The sequence below is a fragment of the Neofelis nebulosa genome, chromosome 18 (assembly GCF_028018385.1).
Source record: "Neofelis nebulosa isolate mNeoNeb1 chromosome 18, mNeoNeb1.pri, whole genome shotgun sequence".
NCBI lineage: Eukaryota > Metazoa > Chordata > Mammalia > Carnivora > Felidae > Neofelis > Neofelis nebulosa.
In genome coordinates this window covers 32,276,353-32,296,000 of record NC_080799.1, presented here as the reverse complement: position 1 = coordinate 32,296,000, position 19,648 = coordinate 32,276,353, and the positions used below count along the sequence as shown (strand labels likewise).

General features: G+C 53.0%; 2 protein-coding genes and 1 long non-coding RNA gene across 9 annotated transcripts in view; 2 read left to right on the top strand and 1 right to left on the bottom strand.

The window, feature by feature from the left end:
* The window catches only part of ABCC1 (ATP binding cassette subfamily C member 1), a 142,097-nt gene extending 140,236 nt beyond the window's left edge, over positions 1–1,861 (top strand). For all 3 annotated transcript variants that reach the window (XM_058710430.1, XM_058710429.1, XM_058710431.1), the window contains exon 31: positions 127–1,861. In XM_058710430.1, the coding sequence (XP_058566413.1) occupies positions 127–235 (109 nt within the window). In that variant the 3' untranslated portion in view covers positions 236–1,861. The remainder of the gene's footprint in view (positions 1–126) is intronic.
* Positions 1,862–7,279: 5,418 nt separating this feature from the next.
* Positions 7,280–19,648, bottom strand: part of ABCC6 (ATP binding cassette subfamily C member 6) — a 50,814-nt gene continuing 38,445 nt past the window's right edge. For 3 of the 5 annotated variants that reach the window (XM_058710426.1, XM_058710423.1, XM_058710427.1), the window contains 9 exons: positions 19,087–19,397; positions 16,866–17,065; positions 15,250–15,376; positions 14,430–14,531; positions 13,461–13,607; positions 11,488–11,646; positions 11,242–11,408; positions 8,181–8,375; positions 7,280–7,863 (listed from right to left, as the gene is read on the bottom strand). In XM_058710426.1, coding sequence (XP_058566409.1) covers positions 7,755–7,863; positions 8,181–8,375; positions 11,242–11,408; positions 11,488–11,646; positions 13,461–13,607; positions 14,430–14,531; positions 15,250–15,376; positions 16,866–17,065; positions 19,087–19,397 — 1,517 coding nt within the window. In that variant the 3' untranslated portion in view covers positions 7,280–7,754. Of the gene's footprint in view, positions 7,864–8,180; positions 8,465–11,241; positions 11,409–11,487; positions 11,647–13,460; positions 13,608–14,146; positions 14,253–14,429; positions 14,532–15,249; positions 15,377–16,865; positions 17,066–19,086; positions 19,398–19,648 lie in introns of those variants that run through there. The other 2 variants (XM_058710424.1, XM_058710428.1) reach the window with 2 other exon arrangements.
* On the top strand, positions 12,170–19,093 carry LOC131500878 (uncharacterized). Its single transcript, XR_009256514.1, has 3 exons — positions 12,170–13,260; positions 15,050–15,392; positions 18,744–19,093. It is a non-coding gene; the product is annotated as an uncharacterized LOC131500878 (long non-coding RNA).

Sequence of the window (19,648 nt, the reverse complement as noted above, 5' to 3'; positions counted from 1 at the left end):
TGCACCAGTCCTAACAAGAGGCATTAGGGCCCTGACCCAAAGCAGGGAGTTGGTCATGTGGCTCTTGGGGGCCCAGGGTGTCAACTGTTTCCCTATCCTTCATGTCTGTGTCCCCTCCTCTTGCAGGGTAATCGTCCTAGACAAAGGAGAAATCCGGGAGTGTGGCCACCCCTTGGACCTCCTGCAGGAGAGAGGTCTTTTCTACAGCATGGCCAAAGATGCTGGCCTGGTGTGAGCCCTAGAGCTGGTGCATCTGGTCGGAATTACAGGGCTGACAGGGCAGCATCCAGGGATGAGGCGCTGTTCTGGGGAACCCAAGCCTCCTGTCTACTGAAACCAAAAAGAAAAAAGGAAAAAAAAAACAAAAAAACAAAAAAATGAAAACACACACAAAGCAGCCACCGTCCAGCCCCCAACCTGGAACTGACCATGAAGAACCAGGAGAGACCCAGAGATGCAGCCCCCCCCCCCCAAAGCACTCCCACCCTCACCTCCATTGCCCCTACAAGATGTACATATGTTCTCACGCCCCTGGGAGTGCACACTTGTGCTCTTGGTGCTTTGTTAGGAGGTTTGGTGGCCAGACAGCCAGAGAAATGGGTTTCGTAAAATATGCTAGTGACCAAATCCAGCCAACTGCCTCAGATCTCTCCAGCCAAAGTCTGTGGATTCCGTCTTTGAGAAGCTCGCTGGCCCCCGACAGCTGCCCATGGCGCCTCTGACGTCCTTCCTTGTCTGGCTCCTCCCAGAATGCTTTGTTTCCTCGGGGCTGCGGGTGGGAGGTGAGGGGCCTGGGAAGATCATTCTCACCCTCGGGCAGTACCTTGAGGGCCAAGGACTCTCCTGTCACCAACCGTCTGGTCTCCCAGGCGCTCAGACGCTAGGTACTGATGTCCCAGCCCCACTTCACTGGTACATGCGTCACACATGGGGCCAGCCTCCACGTCCATGAACCTCTCACTGACGGGACTCAGCAGGACTTGTGGGCTGTCTGGCCCCGGAGATCATCTCAGTGCTGACTCCCCAGCCTGGCTGCTCAGCTCCTCGTCCGCTCCAGTCTTCTCCCTGCTCTCCTTCCTCCCTCTTCCTACCCATTGCTAGAATGGTTCTACTTCTGTAGTCCCTGAGAGAGAAGATCTGCCAATGGTTATGAAGCGGTCAAGGTCAAGGGAGCACCAGGTACCTCCTAAGTACAATGCGTTGGTACCTAAATGAGCCCTGTTGTTCCCCCTCAGCGCCTCCGCGTATTTAGATTTCTTTTCTCGCCCTTGGCATCTGGTTAGCTTGAAGGTGGCAGTGTGGAGAACTCGACATTTCATTACTGAGTCTCTTCCAGGATGAGAAAACGACCCATTCACGAATATCAGTGACTGCTGCTTTTTCTTTCTTCTTCTTTTTTTTTTTTTTCCTTCAAATGCTGCTCTAGGGAGAAAAACAGTCTCAAGACTTTAATTTCTTGGGAGGAAGGGTTAGCCAAGGAGCAGCATTCCCAGGGAATGGCCACGTCGGCTGGCTTCTGACAGCTGGTCCATGTGTTCCTGGAGGAGAACGGAGAAGCAGAGTCCTTCGAGGCCCGTCCTGTTTAGAGCTCAGGGAGCACAGTGAGACCCCAAAGCACAGGAAGGTCACTGCTACTCCAAGATTCATACTTGCTATGAACTACGTTGCTGACTTCAAACCCAGAGAAGCATCTTTCTTTTAGGTGGAAATACATATTTATTTTTTTTGTAAGTTATACCATTCTTTCACACTAGATAAACCAAGTTTTTCTTGGGGATCTTTTTCTAATGACTTACACTGGAAACGTGAACATTTGCAAATAATTTGCAGTAAAAAAAAAAATATTTTGTTTCTTACTGAACAGTTGTCCTGTGTTCTTGGGGCTTTAGCAGAGGCTTCAGCCCTGTCCTTCAGGAGTCAGGACTGGGTACCTTCTCGTCTGCTTCTCTCCTTTCTCTTTGGCAAACCTGTCGTCTCCAGCGGGAGCTCTCGTCTGGAAATGGGACCTTAGAGGTTAAGCAGGTGCAGTTTAGCGGGGAGTCAGCGTGGCACAGTGGACAGAGGCTGGGTTTGAATCCCACCCTTGGGTTCACTGGCCTTGTGACCCTGTGTGAGCCACTTGGTCTCTGTGCCTCGGCAGCCTCATCTGTAAGATGGGGCTGATCGTACCTGCCTCCTGGGATTGTGGAGACAAGCAGCGGTGTGTCTGATATGCACAACCCTGGTCAGGTTCTAAGACACAAGGAGGGTGAAAGTCCCCTGTGGCCAAAATGACCCTAGAAAATCCCTTTGCATCAGGACAGGACAGGCTGTCCTGCAGTTAGCAAATTAGCCCTAAACTCTTAGGAAATGAACAAAAGGGTTTGTTTCTCACTCCTGTATCTTGATGAGCGTCGGGTGCCTCTCTAGGGTCCCTGCCTTCCCTGCAACAGCTTAGCGATCCAGGTCCTTCTGGGCTTATGACATCACCTCCAGAGGGCTGGCTTCCAGAGACCACAGCAGGGGAGGGGAACGTGCGGGTGATGGACACCCATTTTTCAGTGTCCCAAACCAGAAGCCACACAAGTCAGCTCCACTCAGCCCGTTGGCCGGAATCAGTCATACGGCCCCAACCACACCGCAAAAGAGGCTGGGAAGTGCAGGGGCGTGTAAGGGAGAGCAGTACCTCTCCCTGCAGTCATTCACATGTTTTCTGGGGTTTGGATAGTGCGTGAGTGAGGCTGCATGTTCGGTTTCTGAGTTTGAACTGGGCGAGTCTCGATGGTGAAGAATTCCCTGTATTTGGGGAGCAGGCCATTTCTGCTGCACCCTAAAACCGCGCCCCAAGTAAATGTGCAGAGGGAGTTTCCCAACCCTGCCGGTCTTCCCTCCGATATTGCTGTCCCTGGACTGACACCTTTGCCTCGCACGTTGTTGTGTTTAGGGACTGAAGCCTGAGTGTTCAGTACAGGGCTCCCGTCAGGGTGTTACCATTGGAAGGAGGTATTTATGCGTGTCGGGTCGGGGCAGGGGTTGGGGGGGTGTCAGTCTGAGAAGGGAGGTGTGCTCCTGTCTCCTGTCTCTGTGGAGCCTGACCCTGAATCACTAAAACCCCAAGCCAGGTCTATTAAACAGGTATCTGAGCGTGTGCCTACGGGTGTGCATTGTGAGACAACTGGGACTCCAGAGGGTCCCAGGCCTGAGTCAGAGCTCCTTCTGCTTTATGAAGAGAAGGCCGCAAGCCGCATTAACCCTGAAGAAGGTGGAAGCCAGAAGCGCCAGGGTTGGGGCAGGTGCGCCTGCTCGTCCAGGTATGGTCCGGTTGAGCGCTTTCCTAACGTGGAGGGAGACGGCACCTGCCGTGTGCCAGGCCCTGGGCTCAATGCGTAGCGTTGCTCGCACGGGAAGGGACCCCTGGGCCAGAGGGGAGCGGGCAGTGGACATGGTGCCTCCCAGTGTTGAGCTCTTGTCCGCCGTTCATTCTCACACCCCCGTGCGGGTCCTGCAGCTCATTTCAGAAAAACACTCCCAATCAGACCGCTTCTCTTCCCTCCCATTCCTGCCACGCTGGTCTCTCTCTCGTGTTCCTGTGACAGCCACCACCTCAGTGGTTTCCCTGCTTTTGCCCTGGCTGCCCCCTCCCTGCAGTAAGTCTGTAAAAAAATCACATCACAACCCTCCTGTGGTCCCCATCTCGGCACCCAGACACCCCACGTAATCTGGCTTCCCATGACCTCTGCCCGCAGCTCCCTTCTGGCCACCTCACTGGCCTCTCCAGCCACAAGTCACAGTCTGCTGGTGTTCCAGGGTGCAGGATGCAGGCCCAAGGATGCAAGACCAAGAGGGTCTTGCCTCTTGCTGGTCCCTCCCCTGGTGGTGGTACAGTGGCTGCTCTGTGAGAGCAGGGAGTTGATCTGTTTATTCCCTGATGAATGGCCCACCACGGCCATGGAGCATGTATCCAAGTGACTGGGTTCTCTGATCCAGGACAAGCCCTCTGTGCCGGGCCGTGAGCCAAGTGCGAAGTCATCGGGGACTCGAGAACTTGCCTTTCGGCACCTGTGGTTTCTTCTTTGGTACAGCTGGGATCATTATGTCCACCAGGCCAGGTGGGTGTGGGGATGGAAAAAGATCCAGGTAAATCACCCAGCACCACAGCCGGCCCTCAGGACACCATCCTACATGATGATGTAGGATTCATTCCTTTGTCCATCCGTCCGTCCGTCCGTCCATCCATCCATCCAGTCATGCAGTTGTCATTTACTGAGCACTCTTGTTTGCTACACACCATGCCAGGTGCTGGGAGACACAGTGAGACACATGAACAAATCCCTTGCCTCGAGAAGGCAAGGGGGGCCCTGGGGCACCTGGGGGGGCTCAGTTGGTTCAGCATCCAACTCTTGATCTCAGCTCAGGTCATGATCTCACAGCTCATGAGTTCGAGCCCTGAGTTGGGCTCTGTGCTGACTGCGTGGAGTCTGCTTGGAGTTCTCTCTCCCTCTCTGCCCCTGCCCCACTTGTGTGCTCGCTCTCTCTCTTTCTCTCTCTAAATAAATAAATAAACCAAGAGAAAAAAAAAAAGGAAAGGAGCCCTTTCCTTCGCTTCTGGTGGGATACCAGAGTGGAATTCAACTAGCAGCGAGCTGGTGTTTTAGAGCTAACGAAGTGTGCGAGAGGCAGTGTGGTACAGTGGATAGGACATGAGCTCTGGAGCCCGGCCACCTGGGTTTGGATCCCTATGCTATCTCCATTTTCTCATCTGTAAAAGGGGCCTCCTCAAAGCATCCTAGTAAGGGGATAATGATGGGACTTTCCTCCTCCTGTTGTAAGGATTCCCTAGAAGGCTGTGGCAGGCATTGGGGCAGGGCTTGGTAAGCGTTTGCAGTGATGGGAGGGGACACAGGTGAAGGTAAGGGACCTACTGAGACCGGCACTGACCACAGAAGGTCTGTAAATGGCTTTTCCTGCATCTGTGTCCCCCCCCCGCCGAGCCTGTGGCAGGGGGACGGATGGCCTGGGTGGCCACTGCAGGCCAGTCTCCAGGAAGCCGTGGTATGGGCCCAACAATAGCCTCATTAGCGCTGGCTCCCCGGGCGCACGCTCTGCCTGCTGGCCAACCACCTCCCTCCATGAAAGAAGCCTTCGAATGACCCCCAGAGTTTGCCAAACACACAGCGGCTGCCTCTTTGGCCTGCGGTCGCTCTGCCTGGACATCAGGGGGCTCCGTTCCAAGTAGAGAAATGGAAAGTGCTGTGTCTGGTCCCTTCCTCTGCTTCAAAGTTGGGCAGATGCCCCCCACGCCACGTCCTGGGCTGTGGTGGTAAATAGACCCAGGAGCAGAGCCCCACTCGGCCACTTACAAGCTGGGCGACATTGGCAGGTCATGTGAACTCACTGAGCCTCAGTTTCCTCGTTTATAAAACAGAGCTGGGAGGTGCTAGTGATGGTTGGGCCGGCCCCTTGTAGGCATGACCAGGGGCAGGCGAGGGACGCAGATCTCCCACTCTGCTTGCAAGGCGACAGAATGAGCTTCTGGCTGCCCCTTGGCAAAGGGAGGTAGGCACTGCCATTAGATCTAGATTTGGTTTACTCTGGGCTGAAAACCCTATGTTGAATGGACCAGCTGAAAGTCCCCATGACTGGGCTGGGACAGGGCGGGCTCCGGGTCCCAGCAAGCAGGTGGGTGTCCACAGGCCCCTCTTGATATACCAACACAGCCATTGTCCACGTCTCAGCGGATTAACCACGGGTCGGGTATGCCCAGTGCCTCTCACCAGCTGATTGATCCCCCGGGGGACAGTGGCAGCATCTAGAGACATTTTTGTCACACAACTGGAGGTGACAGTGCTATTGGCCTCTAGTAAAGAGGCCAGGGCTGCTGCTGAACGTCCATCCCAACACAGAATTAGCAGCCCACCTGTCAACAGTGATGCAGTTAAAGGGCGCCTGGCACCTGACTCTTAATTTTGGCTCAGGACATGATCTCAGGGTCATGGGATGGAGAGCCACATTGGACTCCACGCTGAGCCTGCACCCCGCTTAAGATGCTCTCTCCCCCTCTGCCCCTCCCCAGCACTCTCTCTCTCTCTCTCTCTCTCTCTCTCTCTCTCTCTCAAAATAAACATTTTTTAAAGAGTGATGTGGTTAAAAAGATCCTGGTGTGTAAAGCCTTTACCCCCTGGAGGACCCACGGAGGTCCTCAGAACAGGATTGATGACTATAGTGAACATTGATCAGGTGTGCATTTGGTGCCCAGCTCACCTCTGCAGCCATGCCGTGAGGTCACTAAAGAACCGTGGGGCTGGCCTCAAGTTCTGGTCCAGGGACTTGACTCCTTTCTCAGGCTGCCCTTCACAGCTATATGCCTGTGTGGCCTCAGGCTGGGCTATTTTAGACTCTTGTCCCCCTTGCCTGGTGCCTGAAGCCAGTTTTAGGAGCCCTGTATCCAATTTCCGAGTGCCATGGGAAACCGGCCCGAGCAGCATGGCGCGTGGTGACACCCCCTCATGAAAGCGAGCCCTGAACCATCCCTATCCAGGCCTCTGGCTGCTCTGGACGTCCCAACCACCATTGGGACTCCCCTGGGGAGCTGGAATTTGGTCTTCAACAAATGGAGGAAGTGTGTGCGGTGAGGAGATTCTCTCAGTGGGAGTCTGGGGGGGCTGGCTCCGCGAACCCTATTTATGGAGTTGAAAGTGTGCACGTGCTCATTCCTGGGACGGTCTGCTCTTGGTGTGGGTTGTGTGGCTGGTGCGACAGTTCAGATAAGACGCTCCTAGGGGCTCATCTCCGAGGGTAGGGGGGCACCAAGAGGTGTGGAATACTCCGGAAGCTTTGAAAATACGTCCCAAGGGGCGCCTGAGTGGCTCAGTCGGTTAAGCGTCTGACTCTTGGTTTTGGCTCAGATCACGATCTTGTGGTTCATGAGTTTGAGCCCCGCGTCGGGCTCTGCGCTGGCAGCTTGGGGCCTGTTTGGGATTCTCTCTCTCTCTCCCTCTCCTGTCCCTCCCCTGCTCATGCCCTCTCTCTCAAGATAAAATAAAAACAGGTACCAAAATGGAGAACGCGTCAGCAGTTGTGGGCGGAGGGAGGTGGGTATGGTTACGAAAGCAAGCAGAGGGGTTCCTGTGGTAATGGAAACGTTCAGCATCCCGTCTGGTGGGGGTAGCTGCAGGAGCCTCCGTAGAAATGTGCGTGCACACACATACACATACACACACAAATCCACGTAAAAGTGGGAAATCTGAATAAGATCGGCCTATTGGACCACTATCAATATCCTGGTTATGATATTATACTATCGTTTTTCAAGATGTTACTAGTGGGGGAAACAGAGTAAAGGTACGCAGGAACTTTCTGGATTCTTGTCATTGCTTATCACTCGACAACCATCTCAGAATTAAGGGGGTGGTTTGTAAAAGGCACACACACACCACGGTCCCGGCCCCCCAGCCCCAGAGATGCTGATTTCTTTGGTCTGCAGTGGAGCCCAGACATGTGCAGGTTTCTAAGGTCCTCAGGTGAGGCCAACGGGTGGCCAGCCAGCACAGGGAGCCCCTCCAGGGTGGATGCGGCGGGATGAGCCCTCATCAGGCCAACCTGGGTGTTGCTGTGTCTTCCTGGGTTTGTGATGATCGGCCATTTTCTCTGCCATTTTCCTCCCAGAGATCAGAGGGGTCTAGATCCAATACTGAGGTGCCACTGACGACCCCTGGGTCACCTGTACCTCCAAGGCACAGCAGTCTCTCCGGGTTGGCGAGGCGAGGGCAGAGGGCTCAGACTAGGCCTGACTCCTGTGCCAGCCTGTGAAACAGGCCCTTCTGGGCCAGCAGCTGGACCGGGCTGCCACTCTCTGCCACCTGCCCCTTGTCCATGACCAGCACCCTGCAGGAGAGAGGGCAATGGGGAGCCCTTACCGGCCCAATCCGCCCGAGTGCTTGCACCAATGAAAGCCCAGCATGTCTGCTCTGGCAAAGTCCGGCCTTCCCTGCGGTTTCCTGACCCTGACAGCTAGGTTGGAAACATCTTCTGGGCACGTGTTCTTGGGCTCATTTCCTCCCTGCCGGGCATCAGTTTTGCCACCTGTACAGTGCGCACGTGATAACCCATTCCAGTGCCCATGCAGCTCTAAACCCTGATGCCTTCCTCTACGCCCATGGGGGCGGAGCGGGGAGAGGGCCTACTCGGGGAAGGGTGCTTACCTGGCACAGTCCATCACAGAGCGCAGGCGGTGGGCAATGACCAGCACTGTGCACTGGGCAAACGAGCTCCTGAGGGCGGCCTGCATCTGGAGCTCCGTCCCCGGGTCCACGGCGGCTGTGGCCTCGTCCAGGATGAGGATCTGGGTTTTCCGGAGAAGGGCACGTGCCAGACACAGGAGCTGCTTCTGGCCCACACTGGGAAGGAGTGGGATGGTCAGGCCCGACGTTTCTCTACCTGCATCTCAGGACTTGCAGGGCCTGCCCACAAACGGATCCCCCGACAGCTGCAGAAGTTAGTGGGGCAGGTACACACACTCCTTCACGAGGGTCCCCAGTCCACAGAGCTGGCAGGAATCCCCTTCCTGCCATTTTTTGAGCAGGGAGACTCCAGGCAAGACATTCAAACCCCCGTGCCTCAGTTCCTCTCCCCCAGTGAAATGGCTATTTCCACTTCTACTCGGTGCTCTTTATCTTGTGCCAGACATAGCCTACGTGCCTGTGCATGTCTTGACTCACGTCTCACGGTGACAGCAAAGGTAGTTACTATGCCAATGAGTCTTGTGACTTATCAGGGTGCAGGGCCAAAGATGCCCGATAAAAGTGCTTAGCAGTGTGCTTGTCACAGAGTAAGGCCCCAGCACATAGTTGCAACTGAAGGTCACACAGTCCGTGACACCCCTGACCCTGGAGGCCCAAGGCTGTCTGGGGCAGTCTTCCTTCTCACAGCGAAGCCTTCCAGCAGCATCTCTGGGGAACCAGGACCCACTATGGCCACGCCCCTGGCGAGCTGGGTGACCCCGGGGCAACTTTCAAGCCTCATAAGCCAATCCTGCAGAAGGGGATTCGTGAGGGGGCCTGAGGTTTACAGGGAAACATTATTTTTCCCTCCATCCAGGCACTGTGTCTGCAACTTAACACGTATAAGTCAATCCTCGAACAGGAAGGAGATACTCACTATAGTTCTCTTTTCACTCACTTCTCTCTTGGGCAGAGAAGATGAACTTGCCCAAGGTCCTAGAGCTGGTAACTGGGGGAGGCTAGATTTGACGCATGTCTAAACTCTCAGCCACCAAACTACACTGCTTCTCTAGTGAGCAGAAGCTCTGATGAGGCTGTCACCCACAGCCTCTTACCCTCACACCTCTGGGGGAAGATGGGGTTTTAGGATCCAGAACGTCTTTGTTTTCAAAAAGGCACGCAGGCGTCCATCCGTGAAGGAATGGGCAAGAAAAATGTGGTCTGTCCCCACAATGGAATAGTATTCAGCCTTAAAAAGGAAGGGAATTCTGGCACATGCTGCAATACTGATGAGCCTTGAGGACATTATGCTTAGTGAAACGAGCCAGTCACAAAAGGCGAATACTGTAATACTCCCCTTAAATGAGGTACCCAGAGTAGTCAAAGTCACAGAAACAGGAAGCCAGAATGGGAGTTGCTGGAGGCTGTGGGCAGGGGAAAATAGAATTTTTTTAAGGCTTATTTTCCTTTTGAGAGAGAGAGAGAGTGTGTGTGTGTGTGTGTGTGAGCAGGTAAAGGGCAGAGAGAGAAAGGGACAGAGAGATCCCAAGCAGGCTCTGAGCTGACAGCAATGAGTCTGACATGGGGCTTGAACTCATGAACCAGGACATCATGACCTGAGCTGAAGTTGGACACTCGACCAACTGAGCCACCCAGTTGCTCCTAGAATTTTTTCATGGGTACAGAGTTTCAGTTTTGCAAGATGGAAGAGTTCTGGAAATGGGTCGCATAATTATGTGAATGTATTTAACACTACGAATTGTACATTAAAAAATGGTTGGCCATGTATAACTACGTCGATGGAACCAGAGGGTATTATGCTAAGCGAAATTAGTCAGAGAAAGACAAATATCATGTGACTTCACTCATGAGAAATTTAAGATACAAAACAGATGAACATAAGGGAAGGGAAGCAAAAATAAGATAAAAACAGGGAAGGGGACAAAACATAAGAGACTCTTAAAAATAGAGAACAAACAGAGGGTTACTGGAGGGGTGGGGGGGGATGGGCTAAATGGGTAGGGAGCATTAAGGAATCTACTGAAATCATTGTTGCACTATATGCTAACTAACTTGGATGCAAAGTAAAAAAATAAATAAATAAAAATAAGTAGGCCCTATTTTCCAGTATTTATGAATAAAGATGAATGTATTCTAGTAAAAAAAAAAAAAAATGGTTGGGGCACCTGGGTGGCTCAGTCGGTTAAGCATCCGACTTTGGCTCAGGTCACTATCTTGCAGTTCATAAGTTCGAGCCCTGGGTCGGGCTCTGTGCTGACAGCTCAGAGCCTGGAGCCTGCTTTGGAGTCTGTGTCTCCCTCTCTCTCTCCCCCTCCCCCGCTCACGCTCTCTCTCTCTCAAAGATAAATAAACATTAAAAAAATTTTTTGATGCTAAATTTTATGTTAGGTGTATTTTACCACAACTAAAATTTCTTTTTTTTTCTTTTTGAGAGAGCAAGAGCACGAGTCAGGGAGAGGGGCGGGGGGGGGGGTGGCGAAAGAGAGAATCTTAAGCAGGATCCACACTCAACACGGAGCGTGGTACAGGCCTCAATCCCATGACCCTGGGATCATGACTTGAGCTGAAACCAAGAGTCAGACGCTCAACCAACTGAGCCACCCAGGCGCCCCTAAAATTTCTTCAGAAAGAAACATATATGTTACTTAGAACCCACAGTGAGAGTGGAATTCGTACCCACATCAAACACGATACTTTTGTAGCAAAAGAAATGCTGAGAGGGATAAATAGACTATAAGTAGCCTTGTGTCAGTAAGGGTTGGGTTTTGTCACCCAAATAAATTGAGGAACTGAATTGAGGAAAACAAAACCGGATATTCAGAGACTGTGTTGGAGTTCAGAATTGCTGATAAGGGACGGGATTCATCCTGTGAGTACTAACAGAATGACACTGGTAGTCCCGTGGGGGAGGCAGATTTCCAGGGCATGTTACCCTGGGGACAGGGCAGTGCGGGGAGCCTCAGCCACACTCGCCTCTCCACGCAGCTCCTCCCAGGCCCTGGTCGTGGCGGGGCAAGCCTACCTCAGGTTGCAACCTTGGTCAGCACACTCATACCGCAGCTGGCCAGGCAGGCTGGCCACCAGGGCTCTGAGCTGCACCGTGTCCAAGGCCTCCCAGATGGCTTGGTCCGAGTGCTCCTGCAGCATGTCCAGATTCATCCGAAGCGAGCCAGGGAACAGGGTAGGGTCCTGGCCGGAAGGGGCAGTGGGTCAGAGCCGGGCCCAGCCATGCCTCCCACCTCTGCCCACCCTGTGCCCCGGGCCTCACCTGGGGGATGATGGTGATCCTGGACCGCAGCGTGTGCAGCCCTACGTGGGTGATGGGGACCCCGTCGATCCAAATCCCACCCTCGGCCGCCTCCAGGAGCCGCAGGAGGCCCCCGGCCAGGGAGGACTTCCCGGCCCCTGTCCTGCCAACGATGCCCACCTGCCAGGGGATGGGAGGGCAAGACTCGTTCTGACCACGTCTGCCCAGAAGCCCGGAGGGTCCCTGGGCATCTCTGCGAGGTGTTTCCCTTGCATCCAAGATACATCCATCTATCCATTATCCTTTGAGCATTTGTCCATCTGTCCACCTTTCCATATGTCCACCCATTCCATCCAGCCTTCTTTCTGTACGTAGTTCTCTATCTTCTCCCCTTTGTGACTCATCTCTCCCATCTTTCTGTCCACTCACCCACACTTCCTGCTATACCCCCACCCCCCCACCCCGTTTTTCCATCCTTCTGTCCATCTGCCCATCATTGTTCCTGCCCCCATCCGTCCTCAGCATTTGCTGCTGCGTTCTCAATGTCCAACACTTGCTGGAGGCTCAACACTATATGTTTAAGAAGTGAATGAAATATGGGCCATCTGGGTGGCTCAGTCGGTTAAGTGTCCAACTTTGGCTCAGGTCGTGATCTCAAGGTACATGAGTTTGAGCCCCGCATCAGGCTCTGTGCTGACAGCACAGAGCCTGCTTTAGACCCTGTAGCCCCCTCTCTCTCTGCCCTTCTTCCATGTTCAATCTCTCTCTCTCTCAAAAATAAACAAAAAAAAAAGTAAATGAATCGTGTTACCCACTGTATGACAGGCAACTCTTCTAGGCATGAGGAATAGAGAAATTAAGGAATCCTTGCTCCACAGGGCTCACTGTCTGGTCTTGGAAATAATGCAACTGAGCAAACTTAATTTGAGTACACTGTGATGAAAAAGCCCCCTCTATAATCGGACTCTGGACGTGAAGCCACCTGGGATAGAAGTCAACAGGGTAATCAGAGCAGGCTTCGTGGTGGAGGTGATACTTGAGTGGAACCTTGAAGGATAAGCAGGAGTTTGGGGAAGGGGAAGATGCCAGGTCAACCCCCTGAGGGCAGCACCAGGTGCCCACCTGGCCCCGTGAGGCAGTACTCCCCAAGTGTTGGCTGAGCCCTGGCAGGGCAATGAATGAAGAGCTGGGCAGAGCCTTGAATGCCAAGCTCAAGAGTTTGGGCTTTACTGTAAGGGAAGCTGGGAGCAGGGGGAAGGTCTCAAGCAGGGGAATGTCATGCCCAAATAAAGGTCACAGAAAACAGACTGGAGGTGACTAAATGGGAGGCTGGGGGCTCAACTGGGGGCCTGGAGCAGTCTAGGAGGAGGCAGGAAGGAAATGCAAGTGGGAAATGTTTCCTAAGCATCTGTAAAATGGGACAATACTAGCACTTCTTCGTAGGGTCGTTGTCAGAGTAAAAGTGCACCTGATAATTGCTAAAACCCCGGGCAAACATTTCTGCAGCTCTTGCTATGTGCCAGGCACCGTTCCAAGCAGTTTACATGTGTTAAGTCACCGAAACTTCACAAGAGCTCTGTGAGATTGACATTGTTATTTCCATTTTACAGATGGAAAAACGGAGGTCAAGACATGAAGTGACCTGCCCAGGGTCAGCCATGGCAAAGCCAGGAACTGAGCCCATGCAGACAGGATCACGTATGCGGAACATCCAGCACTCTGCCACAGCACTCACGTCGGAGGCAAAGAGAAAGAAGGCGGTCGGAGAGACGCCTCCTTACCCAGGACACCAAGGTGGGTGGGTGGTGGCATTCGCCAAGATGGCGGCAGGTCTGGGGGAGATGATCGTTTCAGTTAGGGCGTGGTGGGTCTTCAGAGTGGAGGGCCTGAAGTCAGGTGTGGAGGAAGCATTTGGTGCTCAGGGCCTAGACCCTGGGCACTGCCCACCCTGGGCCTGGCCTCCAGGAGGAGGAAGACGGGCCAGAGCCGCTCACCTTCTCTCCGGCTTGGATCTTGAAGGACACACCCCGAACGGCCAGTGGGAGCTCAGGTCTGTATCTCAGCCCAAAGTCCCGGAACTCGATCTGCCCCCCGTGAGGCCAAGGGGACCGGTCTGCACAGGTGGGTAGCCTCCAGGGCGCCTGGGACGGGAGAGGGGCACAGGGTCAGAGGAGCCGCTCTCTCTTTGAGCTTCAGTTTCCTCTTCTGTAAAATGGGCATATTTACTGCTATCTTACAGAGTCGCTGGGGGCATTGGAACATAGCAGAGCTATCAACAAGTGACCTCTGAGATTATAAAAATAATGATGGTATTGGCTACTCTATCTTTATTATTATTATTAGCCACTATTAATTGTCAAATAAGATTCTGTCTTCCTCTAGAAGGGGTAGAATAATATTCTCCCCTTTGTCTTTGTGAGGAGGGCAAGATTGCGCACTAGGGGGTCGTTAGCTGCTGTGTGCTCTTCCTGTGACCTTGAATAGGTCCTCGATCCCCTCGAGGTGAAAGGAGGCCCATCAGAGTCGTGGGCGTGTAGGGCCTGTCTACGGTGTGCCTGACACTAAGTGCTCTCTCGTGGGATCTCACCTGACCCCCCAGTACACCCGCACTGTTACCTTGCCATGTCACTCTTCCGTTATTGTCATCTTGCTGTGATGTGCCTAGAACGTTGCTGTGATGTGCCTAGAACGTTGCTGTGATGTGTCTGTGACGTGGCCGTCATGTTGCTGTTCTACTGCTACTGCACTGCTGTTACCTATGGTCCCCTGTCACTCAGAAGAATGACCTGCTTTGCCCAAGTGAGGAAGCAAAGGACCCAGGATTTCTCCTGGCTCCAGACCCCACGCTCTTAACCATTACTGTCGCCCTGGCTGCAACCCCAGCCCTCAGTGGCAGGGGCTCTAAAGCCCGTAGCAGGCATAGACCTGGGTCCACACCCCCGTCCCCGTCTTCCACCCATCACCTCCTTGGGCGTCTGGACATAGTCCTTCATCCGCTCTACCGACACGATGCTGCTCTCCAGGTCTGTCCAGCTGCGAACAGCCCACTGCAGTGTCTGGGTCACCTGGGGGGGGGGAGGGGAAGACATCGCAGGCTTGCATCAGCCCCCCTGAGGCAGGGGCGGGAGGCAGAAGTGGGGACAGGTAAGGGGATGGGCTTTGACTGTCGTCACCAGGACCTTCCTTCAGTAGAACTGGAGTATGCAGAGTAGAAAGGAGCCTGTCCAACCCCTCTTGATACAGGTGGGAAGAGAGGACCAGAGAGGGTGTATGGCTCTCGCAAGGACACCCAGCAGGGCTCAGGCCCACTGACTTCCATTCTGAGAGTTTCTCTCCCCTGATTTCCCATCATTTTGCCTCAATGTAAAATGAGGATAATAACAGTATCCCCGATGGGGTTGTGGGCAGAATTAAATGGGTTAATATTTATAAAGCTGTTAGAACAATTCAGTAGAAGAATGCTACTTGCATATATATTTTTTCCTTCATAGATATCATGACCTGACATGACATATTATTATGAATAGTTAACAAAATTTAGCACTACCCTGGAAATGGACTCTATATACCTTATCTCAACTAGGCTCTACAATGTCTGAAGTGAAGAGATTACTGCCCCATTTTCCGGATGAGCACACTGAGGCTCTGCGAGGGAAGACTCTTGCCCAAGGTCCAGGAAGGTGACCCCAGCTAAGCCTCTATATTTTCCTCACTGGTTGGTGGTTTGGACTTGGGTCCTTGAAGGTCCGACTGGCAGGGGTCTGTCTTGGGAGGTAGGTGTACCTGGAGGGCAGCGGAAACAGAGAAGCCCACGAGGCCGGCGCTAAGGTGGGCCTTGCTCAGCACAGCACACATGGCGGCTGCCAACACCAGCACGTTCCCCAGGAGCTCCAGGTTGGTAGCCAGCCACCTGCAAGGAGAGGCAGGTAAGAGCAGGGCGGGGGGAGGGCCTTGTCTGCAGGACTTGTTTCTCTGGGCACAAGGACTGGTCATCGTACCAAGTTGAGTCCCACAGGGGTCTGTGTGTCATGTCTGCTGCAGGTGCTGGGGACACAGTGATCCAATTTAAGAATCTGTCTTCAGGGATCTCTGGGCTTTACTACATGGAGAATCTAGTCCTTCTAACAACCCCACAAAGTGGGGTATTGTTGTCCCCATTTGACAGATGAGGACACTGGGGCTCAGAAGAGTTAGGTACTTGCCAGAGTCCACACACATGAAAGTCTTAGAAGCCACATCACCCTGATGCATACCAGGAAGCATGAACCTTTTCCACTAGGTTATGGTGGTTTTCAACAAACCAACCAGCAAATGAATACATAAGTTGCTTCCTAGACAGCTGCTCTTGGGAGAGTCCCTTTGTTCTTGAAAGCCCAGTTTACCCGTCTGTGGAATGAAGTAAAATCCGGCTCCTTACAGATGAGAGGATTAAATGAGATCTGCCATACAGACCATAGAAATCACCGGGCCTTCACATCGCGGGTGCTTTCTAAATGTTCATAAGGTCTTTCCTCCTTGGGCTAGGACCCCAGGAAGAGGCAGGGCAGGTTGCCTAGAAGGCTTATGGGATTGAGATGCTGCCCACAGCCACATGGCCTGATAGCCTCAGCTGGCCAGGGACCTGGGGCATAAAGGAGAAAGGATTCACATTTATTGAGCACCTACTGTGTGCTTGGCCCTCTCCACACTGTGGCACCAGATTACCTGGATTCAGATCCTTACTCCACCACATTCACTGTGCGGCCCTGGGCAAGTTCCTAAATCTCTCTGTGCCTAAGATTCATCATCCATAAAACAGTCTCGGCCTCATGACTTGTTTTTAGGACTAAAAGAACAAATCTGTGTAGAGCGCTCAGTACCGTGCTGAGCATATAGTAAGCATGTTACAAGCATTAGCTCTGAGTGTATTTATTTAATCCTTATAGCCACCCCATAAGTGACATCCCCCTTGACAAACGAGGCTCAGAGAGGTATGAAACCTGCCCAAGGTCACCCAGCTGGTAAGTCGCAGAGCTGGGATTTGAGCCTGTGTCCGTCTGTGCTCAAAGCCTGAGTATTCTTACTTAGCAATGAAAAGAGGCTGAGGATGCTTACGTAGCTGCTCTATCACCAAGGCAACAGAGGCTGGTCCAGCGGCCTGGCAACAGAGGCTTCTTCCCTTCTGCTGACATCTGTACTTCCTGTCCACCTGCTGCTGAGGACTCCTCAGGCCAGACTCCATCTGCTCACGGTACGAGCCAAGTGCACCCACGGGGTATAGCTTCAGCTTTATCCCTGACTTGCTGTGTGACTTTGGGCAGGCCGCTTGATCTCTCTGGCCACATAGCGTGACCCTACGTCTCACTCTCTGGGAACACAGATGTCTTGCGGGGTCTTGCCTGCCCCCATGCTTTTCCTACCTGTCAGCCACCAGCCGCGGGAAACTGACTCTCTGGCTTTCATCCACGTGCATGTCATTCTGAGCCACAAAGGGGCACTGGGCCTGGAAGGCTCTGACCACTGTGATGCCCTGGAACGTGTCGGCCACGTGGGAACACACGAACGAGTGCCTGGCTGACTCGAGGCGTCTGAGCTGGCATAAGCTGGCCACGTACAGGCTCTGAAGTGGGACAGGTGGGGAGGGGAGAAGTCACAGACACAGAGAGGTAATTTGAGATGCACAGGGAGCCTCAAGTACAGGGTTTCAGACCAGGTTCTGTTACCAGCTTGCTGTGGGACCTTGGGCTAGTTGATTCCCCTCTCTGGGCTCTATTTTCCCTGCAGAATCAGAGTTACATGGTTCTTTTTAAGAAGAACCCAGAGGGCCGCCTGGGTGGCTCCGTCAGTTAAGCATCCGGTTTCGGCTCAGGTCATGATCTAGTGGTTCACGAGTTCAAGCCCCGCGTCAGGCTCTGTGCTGACAGCTCAGAGCCTGGAGCCTGCTTCTGATTCTGTGTCTCCCTATCTCTCTCTCTCTGCCCCTCCCCTGTTCATACTGCTCTCTCTCCTTCAAAAATAAAAAAACATGAAAAAAATTAAAAAAGAAGAACCCAGGAAGCTGCAAAACCCTCCAGTGCCCCATCCCAGAACTATTAAATCAGAATCTCTGGTGGTACCACCTTGGCCTTGGTAGTTTTCAAAACCCTTCTGGGCGATTCTAACGTACAGCCAGGACTGAGAAACCACTCATCTAGTGTGAATGTCTCATTCCCAGCCCTAAAGCCAACTGCTTCACTTAGGGCCAGTCATTGTGGGAACAAAACCATAAAGGACAAGGAAGGCAGTCGGCCAAGTGGAATCCGCTCACTTAACTGGAGGTTACCTGCCCGGTGCTGGGAACATAACAATGTCCAAATGATCTGTGGGGTTATTTGCTCTGACGCCACAAGCCGTGTGCCAGCCAGAAGGATATGCATCTGCTGAACAACCAGCCAGGCTGTGTGCCAGCCTCTTTACAAACAGTATTTATTAATGTGAGGTGGGCACTGGTGTCCTTCACAGTTTACAGGTGAGAAAACCTGAGGCCCAGAGGGATCAGGTCCAGGCCTCTCCAGCAAGCAAGTGGCAGGGCCCGGATTCAAATCCACCTCTGCCCGAACCTTAAGCTGACCCTCCCCAGGTCAAGAAGACATCGAGAAGACAGTGGTGGCTGTGGTTTTTGTCTGACTACCGTGTTTTTTTCTCTTCTATTTCTGATTACCTGGGGTGGAGGTGGAGGGTAGAGTTCAAACGTGGGACCCGATCACGGAGGACGTAGCCTCACGCAGCCTAGCCAGTCAGAGTGTGCTAACCCTCTGGTCACTGTGATTTGCTCAGGGATGAACACGAGCCCCCAAACAGGCCAGTCAAATCTTCCCTGGGACTGACCTATGAATGTGGAGCTGGAGTAAAAGTTACTTTGGGTTGGACTTGCTCAGGTGGGATGCTGTGAGTATAGGGTTGTCAGGGGCCATCAGACCCATCAGACCCTAGAAAGACAGTGTGTCCAAAATCAGGCCACGCAGAGCTAAAGCCAGTGGTTTTTAAACATTAGTATGCATCAGAATTATCTGGAGGGTTTGATGAAACACACATTTCTGGGCTCCATTTCTACCGTGACTTGAGAGTCAGTAGTTCTTGGGTGGGGCCTGAGAACGTGCATTTCTCACTAGCTCCCAGGTGGTCCTGACGCTGCTGGTCTGAGATGGCACTTTGAGACCCCCTGAGCAAAGATATGGAGAGAGTGACCACATCCTGGTGATAACCAGCTCATTGCGCTTTAGGGACGTAAGACATTAATTTCTGTCATTTTGTTTAAGCTAATTTCAGTTGGTCTCCAGCTCTGGCAACTGAAAGAGTCAAGCCTAATACAACACTTGGAGACCTTGCAATGCCTCCTTGGTTTCTAGATAATTGGAGAACGGGAAGCTGATTTCAGCAGCAGCAGGACAAAATGTAAGATATTAAGAACTTAGACACGGACATTCGGGAGAGAGTGTTGAGTATAGATGTTAGAAGTCAACTGTGGTGTCTCTGCCTCTGGGAATTCTTCTAGGGGTTCTTCCACTGTGCAGAGCCTCTTATGCTGAATCCTGTCCAGAGACAAGAGACTGGCTGAGGTGACCCGAGCTGGCCCCAGGGGCCTCCCCAATCTCTCCATACCTGAAACCCAGCATAGAGGACCAGCAACGGCAGGAAGGCGACAATAGCCAGAGGGGTGGCCACCGTCACCACCAGGCTGACCTTCAGCAGTCCAAAGGCATAAATCAGCAAGAACCGGAGTTTGTCTGGGATGTCCACATCTATTGTGTCTGTTTCCTTAGAGAAGCGATTCAGCAAGTTCCCGATGGGCGTCCGCTCAAAGAAGCCAATGGGACACTGTACCACATCCCACAGAAGCCTCTGGAAAAGCAGTCTGGATGCCCGGATTCCTGCCAGGAGCACCATGGCCATGGAGGCAAACAGCCCAATGGCTGGGGAGAGAGAGGGTGTCAGAGCGTGAGAGCCGAGACCCCCCTCCCCCAACTACCCCATGATGGCCATCTTATGCTTTGGCCATCCTGAGTATCCCCTGATGGAACCACCCCACAGTGGGTTGAACAGTGTGCCTCCCCACCCTGCAAACTCGTGTCCATCAGGAATCTCGGAATGTGACCTTATTTGGAAACACGGTCTTTGTGGCCGTTTTCAGTGAAAGATCTTAAGGTGGTAACACCCTGGATTT